This window comes from Theobroma cacao, chromosome 7, assembly GCF_000208745.1.
Source record: "Theobroma cacao cultivar B97-61/B2 chromosome 7, Criollo_cocoa_genome_V2, whole genome shotgun sequence".
Classification (NCBI taxonomy): domain Eukaryota; kingdom Viridiplantae; phylum Streptophyta; class Magnoliopsida; order Malvales; family Malvaceae; genus Theobroma; species Theobroma cacao.
In genome coordinates, this window is record NC_030856.1 from 20,042,044 (window position 1) to 20,054,764 (window position 12,721).

Sequence of the window (12,721 nt, forward strand, 5' to 3'; positions counted from 1 at the left end):
GCACATGGTTGTACAAGTAATATAAAAAGAAGTTGAGTATCGTTTCCCACAGATATTTGTACCTATTCGTACTAAGTATTAAATGTTTAATAAAGTTTATTCTTACGAAGCACTCGATTTTGAATGATTGATTAAATTAAAAATGATTATTAAAACTAAGTACATAAAAAGGAATAGAATTTCTCTAAAAAAATTGTCATAGCCCTAATCCCGAGCCATGACCGGTGCATTGACCTAATAGGCATGGCCCACTAGGCTCAAGCAACCCTTTCTATGAAAACTTGTTCATCAGACCATCTGTCCCTCATTTACCTCTAAAGTTCTTAATTCATAGTTTTCAAAAATAATTTCTTCTCAAGAATAAATCATGGTAACCAAAAATATACCATTCACAAAATAATACTACCATTTGCCAACCTGTGGTGACATTATCATGCAAACCAAACATACAGTGTTTACAACAAATCTTACGAATTACATTTAAATAACCATATACACATACAAAAGACCTTGACTATCATTGGAGTGACTCTGGCATGAGTATTATCATAGAGTGTCCTGGTAAACCTACCGTACGATGACTAGGGGGAAGCACCTCTACCTAGGATCCAACTACCTTCAAACTTGAAAACTAAAATATGAAGTTGAAAAGAATGAGTATAAACTCAATGAGTGAACATAAGAATGAAACAAGTAAACAATACAAAAAGTTTTCGAAAATATGATGCACTCGTTTTAAAACCATGCAATTTAGCTTAATTTCTTGTAAAGCCCCTTAATTCAACCTTTGATTATTTAATCCCTTAGGGTGAAGGATCTATGATCAACAATGAAGTTGAAAAGAGTGGAAAATACAGCAAATATCCAAGCAAGACAAGTAAGACAAAGAATTTCTCGCTGCAATGAAAATCAATTTAGAAGCAATTAACAATTTCAACATTCAACATTCAACATTCATTGCAATCACATAATATTTTCGCTAACCTCTCTATGATATGTATAAACATGTATACAACTACCGACTCATCAGCTCATGTGCAGTCCCACACCGCACATAGCTGGAATCATCATGTGCACTCCCACACTGCACAAGGCAATATCATCATGTACACTTCCACACCACATCATCACCGACATGTGCACTCCCACAACGCACACCACCGGCACCGCCACGTGCACTCTCACACTGCACATGCACGGTTACAGTTATCATACAACATTATCATTCAAGGCATAACATACATATCCACATAATATAGGAACACATGGTTTCATTATATTACACATTTCATAGTATAAAAACGTTTCATCAATGGCTTGTTCCCATGCACATTTTAAAGAAAAGACCAATAAAATATTTTAAATGATTCAATCAAACACATATGCATTTATCCCAAAACATTTTAATGCAAGTTCACTCACCTATCTTTGTTGATTATTTGATCAACTCCAACTTCGACTAATGCTCCAAATGGAGATGTGGGGTCTCGTTGGAACCTATCACACACGATAGCATCACAACCAACCCAATTTACTTGAATATTATTCCAAAAGATGTTTCCTAAATCAAACTTTACTAGTTATTCCTAACTAGTTTCCAATTACCGTTTCCAAGTCATTAATTTGCACCATTCTAGTCACGCTAGAAATAAATAAATATCCTTCAACAATAGAACAACCCACAAATCTAATTATTGGCATCATCAACAACTTAAAAATCAACCCTAACTCATTACTCACATTGGTGAACTTGTAGTTGAATCCTTTAGTGAGAATTTAAGAGAGAATATTCTTTCAAGGGTGGTTCTCAAGCTATTTTGAAAAGTCTCTCTCTCTTAAATGTTCAGCTAGTGAGAAAAAGTGCATAGGAAAAAACTTTTTGAGGGTTTTTGAGGTGAAAAAGTGAAAGAGAACGAAAAACCCTATGAAAAAGTGTACCAAAAACATGAGATTTGAGGTCACTATGAGAAGATTATGGAGGTTTTAAGGGTGGCTTCCATGGAAGATGGAAAACTTGAAATGGGCAAGAAAGATGGGAACAAGAAGAAAAAGCTGCTTGAAGTGAGGATAAAGTGCTAGAACTTTAGATATTTATCTCTAAAGTTAGTCAAAGTTTCATATAATTTACAAAAATACCCTTTTTTGTTCTTATGCTGCAGTACTTTCATTTTGACAAAGATTTTGACCACTTTCCAATCAGAATTGGCAAAGTGGTAAACATTAAAGTTGTATCCCTACCTCTTAGTTTTAATGGTCCAAAAAACATGTCATTTGGACTTCTGTAGTGGGAGATATGCTTGAAAAATCGAAACATATGCAAATAAAGCAACAGCCCATTATGCAAATTTCTTCACTAATTGAAATTATTTTTGATGCTACTCCTATAAAAACATAGAATAAATATAAATAATGTAAAACTATCATTATTAACTTAAAATAAATATTTAAACATAAATTAAACTAAACTAATAAAATAAATAAAAATACCTAAATTCGATCTTAAATCTAGTCTAACTTAGACTAATTAGGTATTTAATCTCCCATTAAATAATGAATTTGATGCACTCATCAGTCTACCTCTAGTTACGCGTCTATAGAGGTGAAGGTTTCACAAAAATATTAATTCAAAGCCTAGAATTATGGTGTCTTTCAAAATTTCATCTAAATTTAATCATTGTCCTTAACTTAGATTAATGGGATACATAGCTAACCTAGAATCCATTTTATGTACAAGTCTTTATTGAGATCTTGCACACATACCTTTTCAAAACTAATTTTATATGTCTATGTAAATTAATTAGAAAAGGTTCATTATGTTCGTGTTCTAATTTGGCTATCTTAGGCATTTAGATATATATCTATCCTAAATACAAAACTATCACCTAACTCGGAAGTGAATCGAACATAAGCTATTCAAAATAATGGCTTATTCTAAACTCCCTCCGTCAAGTTACATTTAGAGACCCATTACATTTCAACTAGTGATCAAGCAGTGAAAAGCAATAAGCACAGAATTGAATAAAACCATGCATCATCCATAATGAAATAACCCATAATCCTAGAAAACAAATTTAGTTAATCATTTTTTTTACAGCATACATAACCATTTCAAAAGAAAAGATCATTTCTAAAGCAAAAGAACAAGAAAGAAATGAAAACTAAAAAGAATATCAAAGCTTTTTTGATTCTCGATCTTTGGTTGCCCTCAATTTCTTCTCGTTTCTCTTGTTGGAGAGCCCTTTTCTTTTCTCACAAAAACTGCTGTTCATTCACTCTTTGAGTCCTATTCAGCTACTAAAAATCACATATTTATAGCCTCTAGAAAACCCTAAAACTCAATTCCTAATTGGCTGCAATAAGAAATTATTTTGAATTTTTGGATAATTCTAATTAGTACCTATTAATCCAAATATATAGGTCAAAGTATGCATGAGATGCACAAATGAAATTGGGTGCTATCTGAAGGACAAAATAAATCAAAATATTACAAATTACAAATTATTGAAATATTATATAATACATATATGGATATGTATAATCGGGTTCGAGTTTAGGATATCCTTAGGGTGATACCCTAAACTTATTCAAACTTGAGTCAGGTATTAAAAGCATTACACGAATCCACTCCATAATTGAATATAGGATACTTGAACTCTATGTTATCAGGTTAGGTACCTGCGGATACCCATATAACAATAACCCATTTACATCCATATCCCTATCTTTTATCTAGCTTCTAGCATAGTAATGGTGACTACATTTTTAGTAAAAGATGTTCCATATAAAGCTAATGTATTTGTATCACAAGAACTTCTTTCTGAGAAGAATCCAGGCTCTTGTGGTTGAGGTAGTGTGACCTCGTCATTGTCCAACATCAAAACCACAGATGACATTACTGGCCTGTTTTCCAAGTGTTTTTGTGCACATAGTAAACCTACTTGAATGCATCTGAGAACTTGGGCTTCAACACATGAATCTTCCAAACATGGATCTATCAGCTCCAAAGCCCTGCCATCATTCCACAACAACCATGCCTAAAACAAATTGCAATTTCACATTTCAGTTTTAATATATATGAAAGGTTAATGAGAAAACATGCAAGAGTGCAAAAGTAGTACTTAATCACTTGTACCCACATGTCCCAAAAGATTGTGATAATGATCTGGATGGTTAAAGCCTCTGTTCTGTTTGCCACTTATTATCTCTAATAAAAGCACCCCAAAGCTAAACACATCTGACTTCACTGAAAATTTCCCATCGATTGCATATTCTGGAGACATATAACCACTAAAAAAAAATCAAACATAAACTTTAAAAATGGTGGAAATGCATTTTTTTGCACAAGAAAATTGTAATAAACTTACTATGTCCCAACTACTCGCTTTGTTTTGGCTTCGAATTGATCAGCTCTGAACATTTTAGCTATACCAAAGTCTGAAATATTGGGGTTCAACTCATTGTCTAGTAAGATATTGCTGGACTTCAAATCCCTATGAATGATTCGCAATCTTGAATCATGGTGGAGGTAAAGAAGTCCTCTTGCGATTCCCATAATAATTTCAAAACGCTTTGGCCAGGTCAACATCACTTTCTTAATTTGATCTGCATAACATTCCATTCGAGTTCATCTTAATTAGTACTTTCTTTATTATAATTTTAAGACCAAAACAGAGGACTCTGTACTAACATATCAATGGAGTAGAGATTTTGAAAATTTTACAAGTGAAGTTGAGGCAAAAGAGAATGGAGTTTAGACAAACGAACCAAAAATAAAGCAATCCAAGCTTTTGTTAGGCATAAACTCATAAATGAGCATCCTTTCATCTCCTTCAATGCAACAGCCCAAAAGTCTGACAAGATTTTTATGCTGAAGCTTAGCTATCATTACAACTTCATTCTTGAACTCTTCAACACCTTGCTGGGAATTCCCTGAGAGCCTCTTCACCGCTACTTGCTGTCCCTTAAATAGCTCACCCTGCAGATTATTGTGTGTAAGAACTGAGGTCACCCTTCCCTTCAATGGATTATGCAATGAAGAGGACATCATCTCTATTACCTTGTACACAAGTCCAAAACCTCCTTCTCCTATTTTATTTGAATTGGAGAAGTTGTTGGTGGCAGATGCAATGGTAGCAAAATCAAATAATGGTAACTCTAGGTCTTCTCTGCCTGTTGCTGATCCTACATGTGAAAGAACAAGTCTTATGAATCTAAAGTTGGAAGAAATTTAAATGAGTCCAACTTTCACTTACTACTTTGCAGCGTAAGAAGTGCATTTTGATAACAAAATGAAAGAGAGAGAAAGTCATTAGAACAGGGGCTAACAGACTAGTAAGGCACGGTGGCCATACATAGGACAAGACAGATGGCTTGGTCGGCCATTTACCTTGGTGCAAAAGAAACAAAATAACAAACTATGCACTGAAATATAAAATGACAGTGTCAGTGTCAGGTGCATGGCAGATATGTTTGTTATGCACCTGCACGTGACTTACATACTGACTTTAGCGTAAATAAAATACAAGCTTTACTATAATTCTAACACATATTGCCATGCATTATCAAGAAATGATGTTAGATGCAGTACTTGCTCAGGGCACAAACATGTTCCCCATATTTCTTAAGTCTGAGGGTAATACTAACAACAGCGGATGAGTTACTTTGTTTACCTCTTTTCTTTCTCCTATTCTTCCAAATCGTATACCATGCCAAAAAGGAAGCAAGCAGCACAGAAATCGTTGATGCGGCCACCACAAGCATTGTTCTTTTACTTTTCCAACTTGATTCACCTGTTGATTTTTTACCTACAACTCAAAATGCAGCAGTAATTGTCATGGTCCAGCAAGTTCAAGTTATTCATATCTAGGGCAGTTCAATAATTATCATTAACTGATAAGTAAGAAAAATTTTCAAAGTCCTTAAGCATTCTAGGTTGATACTTGCAGCATAATACTCAAAATCATGACTTAGTTACCAGTTTAATGTCCATGCTCGAATGAAGGTTAACATTAAAAAGTGAAGAAATGTCCATTTCAGGTTCACTTACTTAGTTCTGAAGCTGGCATCCGAATATAGATATCTTGCTCACTTTCTCCTTGAATGAATTCCCGCATATCAATCAGCTTGCCGAACCACATCAAACATCCACTACCACCATTAGAAATATCTGAATTAGCATATGCTGTGCAAGAACAATTCTTCAAGCACTTTGCCCTGCAGTCTTTGAGGTTCATGCTGTGATAGAACTTAAATTCCAACATGTCTGGCAATTTTACGTTTGTAAGTTTCACAAATCCCTCTCCCTTCTGGCAATCTAACGGTGTCATTCTTACACATCCACCAGTCCAATTGAGTACTTGCCACTGGCGTTGAAATCTGGGACGAAACCCTGTCAAGCAATCACAATTTGGACTTGTATTGATTCTGCAAATTCCGTTGGGGCCACACTTTGCATAACCATCACACAAGTCGTTCTGCACTGTATACATGACCGTCCATTCGGTGCTATTTCCAAACAACACAAGACGTTGAAGCAAACCCGATTGACTCACCATAAATCTCGTTATGACAAAATTGTCCTTCACTTCGTACTTATAGTAAAGCTCCTCTGTGGTATCAACAAAAATAGGTTTAATAACTGTGTTTTGCTGTATTGAAACACCACTAAATCCAATTCCATTCCATGACCCAGTACGAAACCTCTTCTTCATTCCCTCACGAAGAACAAGCTGAGGCAAGCCATTATTATCAACTCGGTAAGTAAAATCTCCAGGAGATGGATCATTAAGATCCTTCCAGGCTGTGAAATATCGATTTACACCAGTTATTAAGTTCCATCCCATCTTCATCCCTGGCAGTTGAGTGTCCGATGGAAAATCAAAACTTTCCCACAAGTAGCTTTTTGTATCTTCAATATCCTTCTCTCTAACAACAAAATTTCCTGAATCTAACAGTTGTGCAACTGGATTTTCTGCTGCTCTGGATAAATTGGATGACCAGACAGTATTGTTTTCTCCGTCAAAGATAACAAGATTACCAGTGCTTGAAATGCTAAAGATGGCGTGTGAATCTTTAACTGGGTTTTCTCTATTAGCAACCCATACAACAATATCATAAAAGCTTATTTGATTTAAAATAAAGTATAAGGGTCAACGCCACATGGACATAAAATGACAATGGATATTTGGATTAATAGCAATTAGTTAACTATTAATTATAAAAATTTATTTGATTTAAAATAAAGTATAAGGGTTTAATTAAATGCAATAAAAAAACAATGACTTATTTGAATTTTCTTGAATAGTTTAAAAGCATTTTTGAGTATTATGCTTTTTTTTATATAGATAATGGTGACATAGATGCTAAAAAACAAACATATCAAATTTTAGTCAAACGTTACTTGTCGTTTTATATCCATGTATTGCTGATGTGGAGAGTGTAAATACCACGTGATCATATCATTATACTACATCATCATCCATTATAATATATCAACATCACATGATATAAATAACACGTAAGGTTTTGACTAATGACAGTTAGTCAACCGTTAGTTAAAGCGGTCCATTTAGTCTAAAATAAAATTACAAGAGATGGACAAAAAAGAATAAAAGTTTATTTGAAATTTTTTAATAATTCAAGAGTTTTTTTTAAGGTATTATGCCTTGATTTAATATAGAAGGTAACTTGTATGAAATTTGTTTGTCCAAAAAAATCCAGTCTTGTTATCTTTTTATATTAAGGTCAATGTGTTTTTTTTTTGGGTTGTTGATATGTGAAAGGAGATTTAAATCAAGACTCTCTGAATAAGGTATATATCCACTACCATTAAGTAATTCCTAATATAATAGTTGCTCAAGCAATAGTCAATAAATGAGACTTGGTAATGCGAATTAAGTAATGGGTGTCGGAGTTTGTTTTGCTGACAAAAAACAATTGAATTTGAATGGACAAATTAAAGTCTGTCTCCAGTGAAAAAATGAGCTCACCTGACTTGTACATATTGTAATATGTTTACATGTCCTAACTCTCCCCATGTTTTAGACTGGTCCATGCATGTTTACATGTTTTGATTTTTTACTTGTTCAGGAATTTAATATACAATATACTTACTATGTTGATAATATCTTAATCCATATTCTCAACACAAAAACTATCAAGTCGCTTTTCCTTATTGCCTTCAATTTAAACTCATTGATTCAAAATGTTATATATATTTTTTGGAAAACTAACATGTACACCAACATCAATCATAATAATAATAATAATAATAACAATAGTAATTACTGAATAAAATAAAATAATTTTACAAATTTTTTAAGCTTAATAAAAATTAAATCCAAAATTTATTAAACTTTGAACTAGTAAAAAAATGTAATTGGTATTCCCAACTCGTAAGTTTTATATATTTGTTTAGAATTTGTATATGAAACTTTCAAATCACAACAATTTAAATTTAAATTGTTGTTGTTATAAAATGTGAGTTCGAACTCAACTGTTCAATGTAAACGATGAGTCATCATTAATATTTTTTGTTTAGGTATGATTAATCACCTAATTGAATCTACCGATTTTAATAAAATCGTATGCGCTTGACTTAGGTTCATTAACAAGATATATTTCGGTCTATGAAATAGAGTTATTGATCTTGCATTGCAATATTAATACTTTTCAAACTTCTAGTCCCTCTATTTTTTAATATTTATTCATCCATAAAATCAAACTATAAACGGAAAAATTAGTAACTGACAAAATGGAATTGAATGAGCAGCACATCCTCAATGGCAAAATGCTATACCATATATAGAGTAGACTTTGTAAACGAAAATGATTGATTGATCATACCAACAAAACATTATTTAGGTTCTTGTTGCGTACAAAATTGAACGAGACTTTAGCCTAATAGATGGCAACATATATATCCAAAGGTTATAGTCGAGGGGCATATTAAAGCTTTAATGAAGTCTACGGACTTCATATCTTACCACTTTATATTGATTCGGTCATTGATATGTTGATTGAGAAGCTTGAGGGCATCAATAATGGCTGGCCTCAAGGTATTCCTTCTTGTATTTTCTTTGTTCTCTTCTCAGTAATATCCCTTGCAGTTGATTCCATTGGTGCAAACCAATCCATCAAAGATGGTCAAACCATAGTTTCAGCGGACTGGGATTTTGAGTTGGGATTTTTTAGCCCTGGAAGTTCAGGCAATCGTTACGTGGGAATATGGTACAAGAAAATATCTAGTGGCACTGTAGTTTGGGTTGCCAACAGAAATACTCCTCTCAGTGATAACACAAGGAGAACTACTTTTTGCTGACCAAGGAAACCTGGTCCTTGTCAATAGTACCAATGGCATTGTTTGGTCTACTAATTCCTCAAGCTCATCTGCTAATCCAGTTGCTCAACTTTTGGATACAGGAAATCTTGTTGTGAGGGATGGACATGATAATAATCTTGGGAATTTTTTGTGGCAAAGTTTTGATTATCCAACTGATACATTTTTACCAGGAATGAAGTATGGTATTGACTTGGTGACTGGCCTGAACCGATATCTAACATCATGGAAGGGCGTCGATGATCCTTCTTCAGGTAATTACACAAATGGGCTTGATCCTGATGGGTTGCCACAATTTTTGCTAAGGGAGGATTCAGTATTGCTGTTCAGGACTGGACACTGGAATGGTTTAAGGTTTAGTGGAATGCCAAATCTGAAACCGAACCCTATTTACACATTTGAATTTGTTTTTAATGATGAGGAGATATATTACGAGTATGAGCTTATAAACAAGTCAGTTGTTTCTAGGATGGTTCTAGGTCCAGATGGTGCCTTGCAGCGTTTCACATGGGTCGATCGCACCCAGGGCTGGAGGCTTTACTTGAATGCAATGATGGATAACTGTGATAGATATGCGCTATGTGGTGCACATGGTAGTTGCAATATTAACAATTCGCCAGCATGTGGGTGTTTGAGAGGATTTGTGCCTAAATATCCGAATGACTGGGAAGCAGCAGATTGGACACATGGATGTATCCGAAAGGTCCCATTGAATTGCGGGGAAGGAGAGGATTTTCTTGAGTACTCTGGAATCAAATTACCGGACTCACGACACACCTGGTATAACCGGACCATGGATCTTAAAGAATGCAAGAAGCAATGCTTGGAGAACTGCTCCTGCACAGCTCCTGCAAAGCAACGAAAGAGGGAAGGAAGATTTAGAGCTGCCATTGTTTGATTTTGATACAATATCTAAGGCCACTGACAATTTTTCACAACAAAATAAGCTTGGACAGGGTGGCTTTGGACCATTATACAAGGTATCTGTACAAAATATACTCTTATGAATTAAGCTCCTATATGCACAAATAAAGAATAAAAGCTTTAGAACTGCTATTCTAAGTTTATATAAACTTTAAACTTTTCAGGGAATATTGGAAAAGGGACAAGAAATTGCTGTAAAAAGGCTTTCAAAGAAATCAAGCCAAGGAATTGATGAGTTCAAGAATGAAGTCTTATGCATCTCTAAACTTCAACACCGCAACCTAGTGAAGCTTTTAGGGTGTTGCATCGAGCGACAAGAAAGAATACTGATTTATGAATTCATGCCCAACAAAAGTTTAGACTCCTTTATATTTGGTTAGATCAGTTATCCTGGTGCTGTTCGCTTTTTATTTTACATTACGTAAATTCTCAACACAAGCTTTAGTTTCATCTTCTGTTTAGTATGTGTATGCTAGCATGTATTCTTTTGAATTGATAGAAGCCTACTAACGAGGAAAATTATTTGCCAGATCAAAAACAAAGCATATTGCTAGATTGGCCTAAGAGGTTCCAGACTATCAATGGAATTTCTAGGGGTCTTCTTTACCTTCATCAGGATTCAAGACTCAGAATCATACACAGAGATTTAAAAGCCGGCAATATATTGCTTGATTATGAGATGAATCCAAAAATTTCAGACTTTGGCTTGGCTAGAAGTTTTGGAGGAGATGAGACTGAAGCAAACACAAACAGGGTGGTTGGAACACAGTAATGATCTACCTAAACTTTAAATGAATGTATATGTTATCAATGTTCATTGTTTATGAATTTGTTAATTCATTCAACAATCTTCTGCAGTGGTTACATGTCACCAGAGTATGCAATTGATGGCTGGTTTTCTATCAAATCAGATGTATTTAGCTTCGGAGTTTTGGTACTAGAGATAGTGAGTGGAAGGAGAAACAGGGGATTCTCTCATCCGGACCACAACCTGAACCTTCTCGGGCATGTAATGGTCCATTAAATACCATTTCCATTTAGTTTTTTACTTCTCTATAACCTGTAATTAATTTCGACATTGTTCAGGCTTGGAGGCTTTATAACGAAGACAGGCCTTCAGGATTGATAGATGAAATGGTAAGGTCTTCATGCAATACTTCCCAAGTGTTGCGATCAATCCATGTGGGTCTATTATGTGTACAACAAAGTCCAGAAGATAGACCAAGCATGGCAACTGCGGTTCTGATGCTGAATAGTGAGATTTCGTTACCTCAGCCTAAAACGCCTGGCTATTTCACTGAAAGAAATTTTGTGGATGATGATTCTTTGTCCACCAATCTCGACGTTGCTTCAACTAATTCATTGTCCATAACAATTTTAGCACCTCGATAGAGGTTATGCATATCAATTCATAAATTCTGACAATTCAATTGCTTCATGATTTGAGAAATGAGAAAGAGAAATAGCCTAGTCCTCTAATAGGAAGAATGCATCAACATTCTTCTCAAATGTAAACGGAAACATTTTATTGGATTAGTGAGCACATTATCTTGTGGGTGATAAATTTTATTTATAATTAATTTATACTAATTCAGGATTTACCATAATAAGAATTTAGAATACAAAAGCACATTTGATTCTTGACACACGATTAGACAGTCAAAATAATACTGACCTGATTAATTGCTGGAATTCAATGCATCAGGATCTTTCGTTTTCTTAATCTATTAACTCTCTAATGGGTGAGAATCTTAATGTTCTTCTGTAGACAATATATAAGAGACATAACCATACCTTTCTAGAATGAATACCTAATCCCACCCATCATAGGATTTAAGGTTTCCTACACAAATTTACACTTTTAAGCCCACATTTAATATTGGAGTTTAGCTCATTTTATTAGATCATGTTATGGACTATAGTATTGTTACTTTATCAAGACCAAATTAACTTAGCCTGATTTGATCAAATATAAAAAATAAATAATGTAAGTTCACATTTTGATTTTATAAAAAAATCAATTAATTTCCAACTTGAACTATATTATATAAATTTAAATTTTGAAACAATATTTTCTTGAAAATGACTCACAAGACAAGAGAACTTGAAACTTTATAAACTCAATTTAAAAACAAATTTGTTTTTAAAAGTTGAATCCAAAAGTACTTCTAAACTTTCTAAAATGACAAAACGAAATAAATGTATTGAAGAGAAGATTAGATCATTGAATAATGTGAAGATCCAAGCTAAAAGGAGTTGACAAGAGGTCAAAGATCATGGAATTCTAAATTCTTTGAAAAACCATTAACTTGGATGAATGATATCATCCTAGAAGTTAAGCATTTTCATATCATGATATCTTGCATCACATGCATTCAAAGGATGATATGTACTTAGGTATTAAAAAGGAAAATTCTCAATCTTTTTAAAGTTGTGTAGCCTCGTTTAAGGATGAGGAGC

The 12,721-nt window shown here is 34.0% G+C and overlaps 2 protein-coding genes across 2 annotated transcripts; one reads left to right on the forward strand and one right to left on the reverse strand.

The window, feature by feature from the left end:
- LOC18594960 (G-type lectin S-receptor-like serine/threonine-protein kinase At4g27290) lies at positions 3,633-8,053 on the reverse strand. Its single transcript, XM_018124424.1, has 8 exons — positions 7,989-8,053; positions 6,047-7,119; positions 5,670-5,804; positions 5,057-5,181; positions 4,765-4,975; positions 4,365-4,602; positions 4,137-4,287; positions 3,633-4,034 (listed from the first exon to the last, which is right to left on the reverse strand). The coding sequence occupies exons 1-8, from the start codon at positions 8,051-8,053 to the stop codon at positions 3,726-3,728; spliced, it is 2,307 nt and encodes a 768-aa protein (XP_017979913.1). The 3' UTR covers positions 3,633-3,725.
- LOC18594961 (G-type lectin S-receptor-like serine/threonine-protein kinase At4g27290) lies at positions 9,011-11,683 on the forward strand. The gene is given in 7 exon segments (XM_018124426.1): positions 9,011-9,298; positions 9,300-10,183; positions 10,185-10,317; positions 10,426-10,636; positions 10,792-11,029; positions 11,120-11,270; positions 11,348-11,683. Coding segments are annotated over 7 exon segments (2,211 nt in total). The 3' UTR covers positions 11,654-11,683.

Coding starts and splice junctions, on each gene's coding strand:
- LOC18594960 (XM_018124424.1), bottom strand. CDS start 8,053: ATGGACCAGTCTAAAACATGGGGAGAGTTAGGACATGTAAACATATTA. Junction 4,288..4,364: donor AAGCGAGTAGTTGGGACATA/GTAAGTTTATTA, acceptor ATTTTTTTTTAG/TGGTTATATGTCTCCAGAAT. Junction 4,035..4,136: donor ATCACAATCTTTTGGGACAT/GTGGGTACAAGT, acceptor AATTTGTTTTAG/GCATGGTTGTTGTGGAATGA.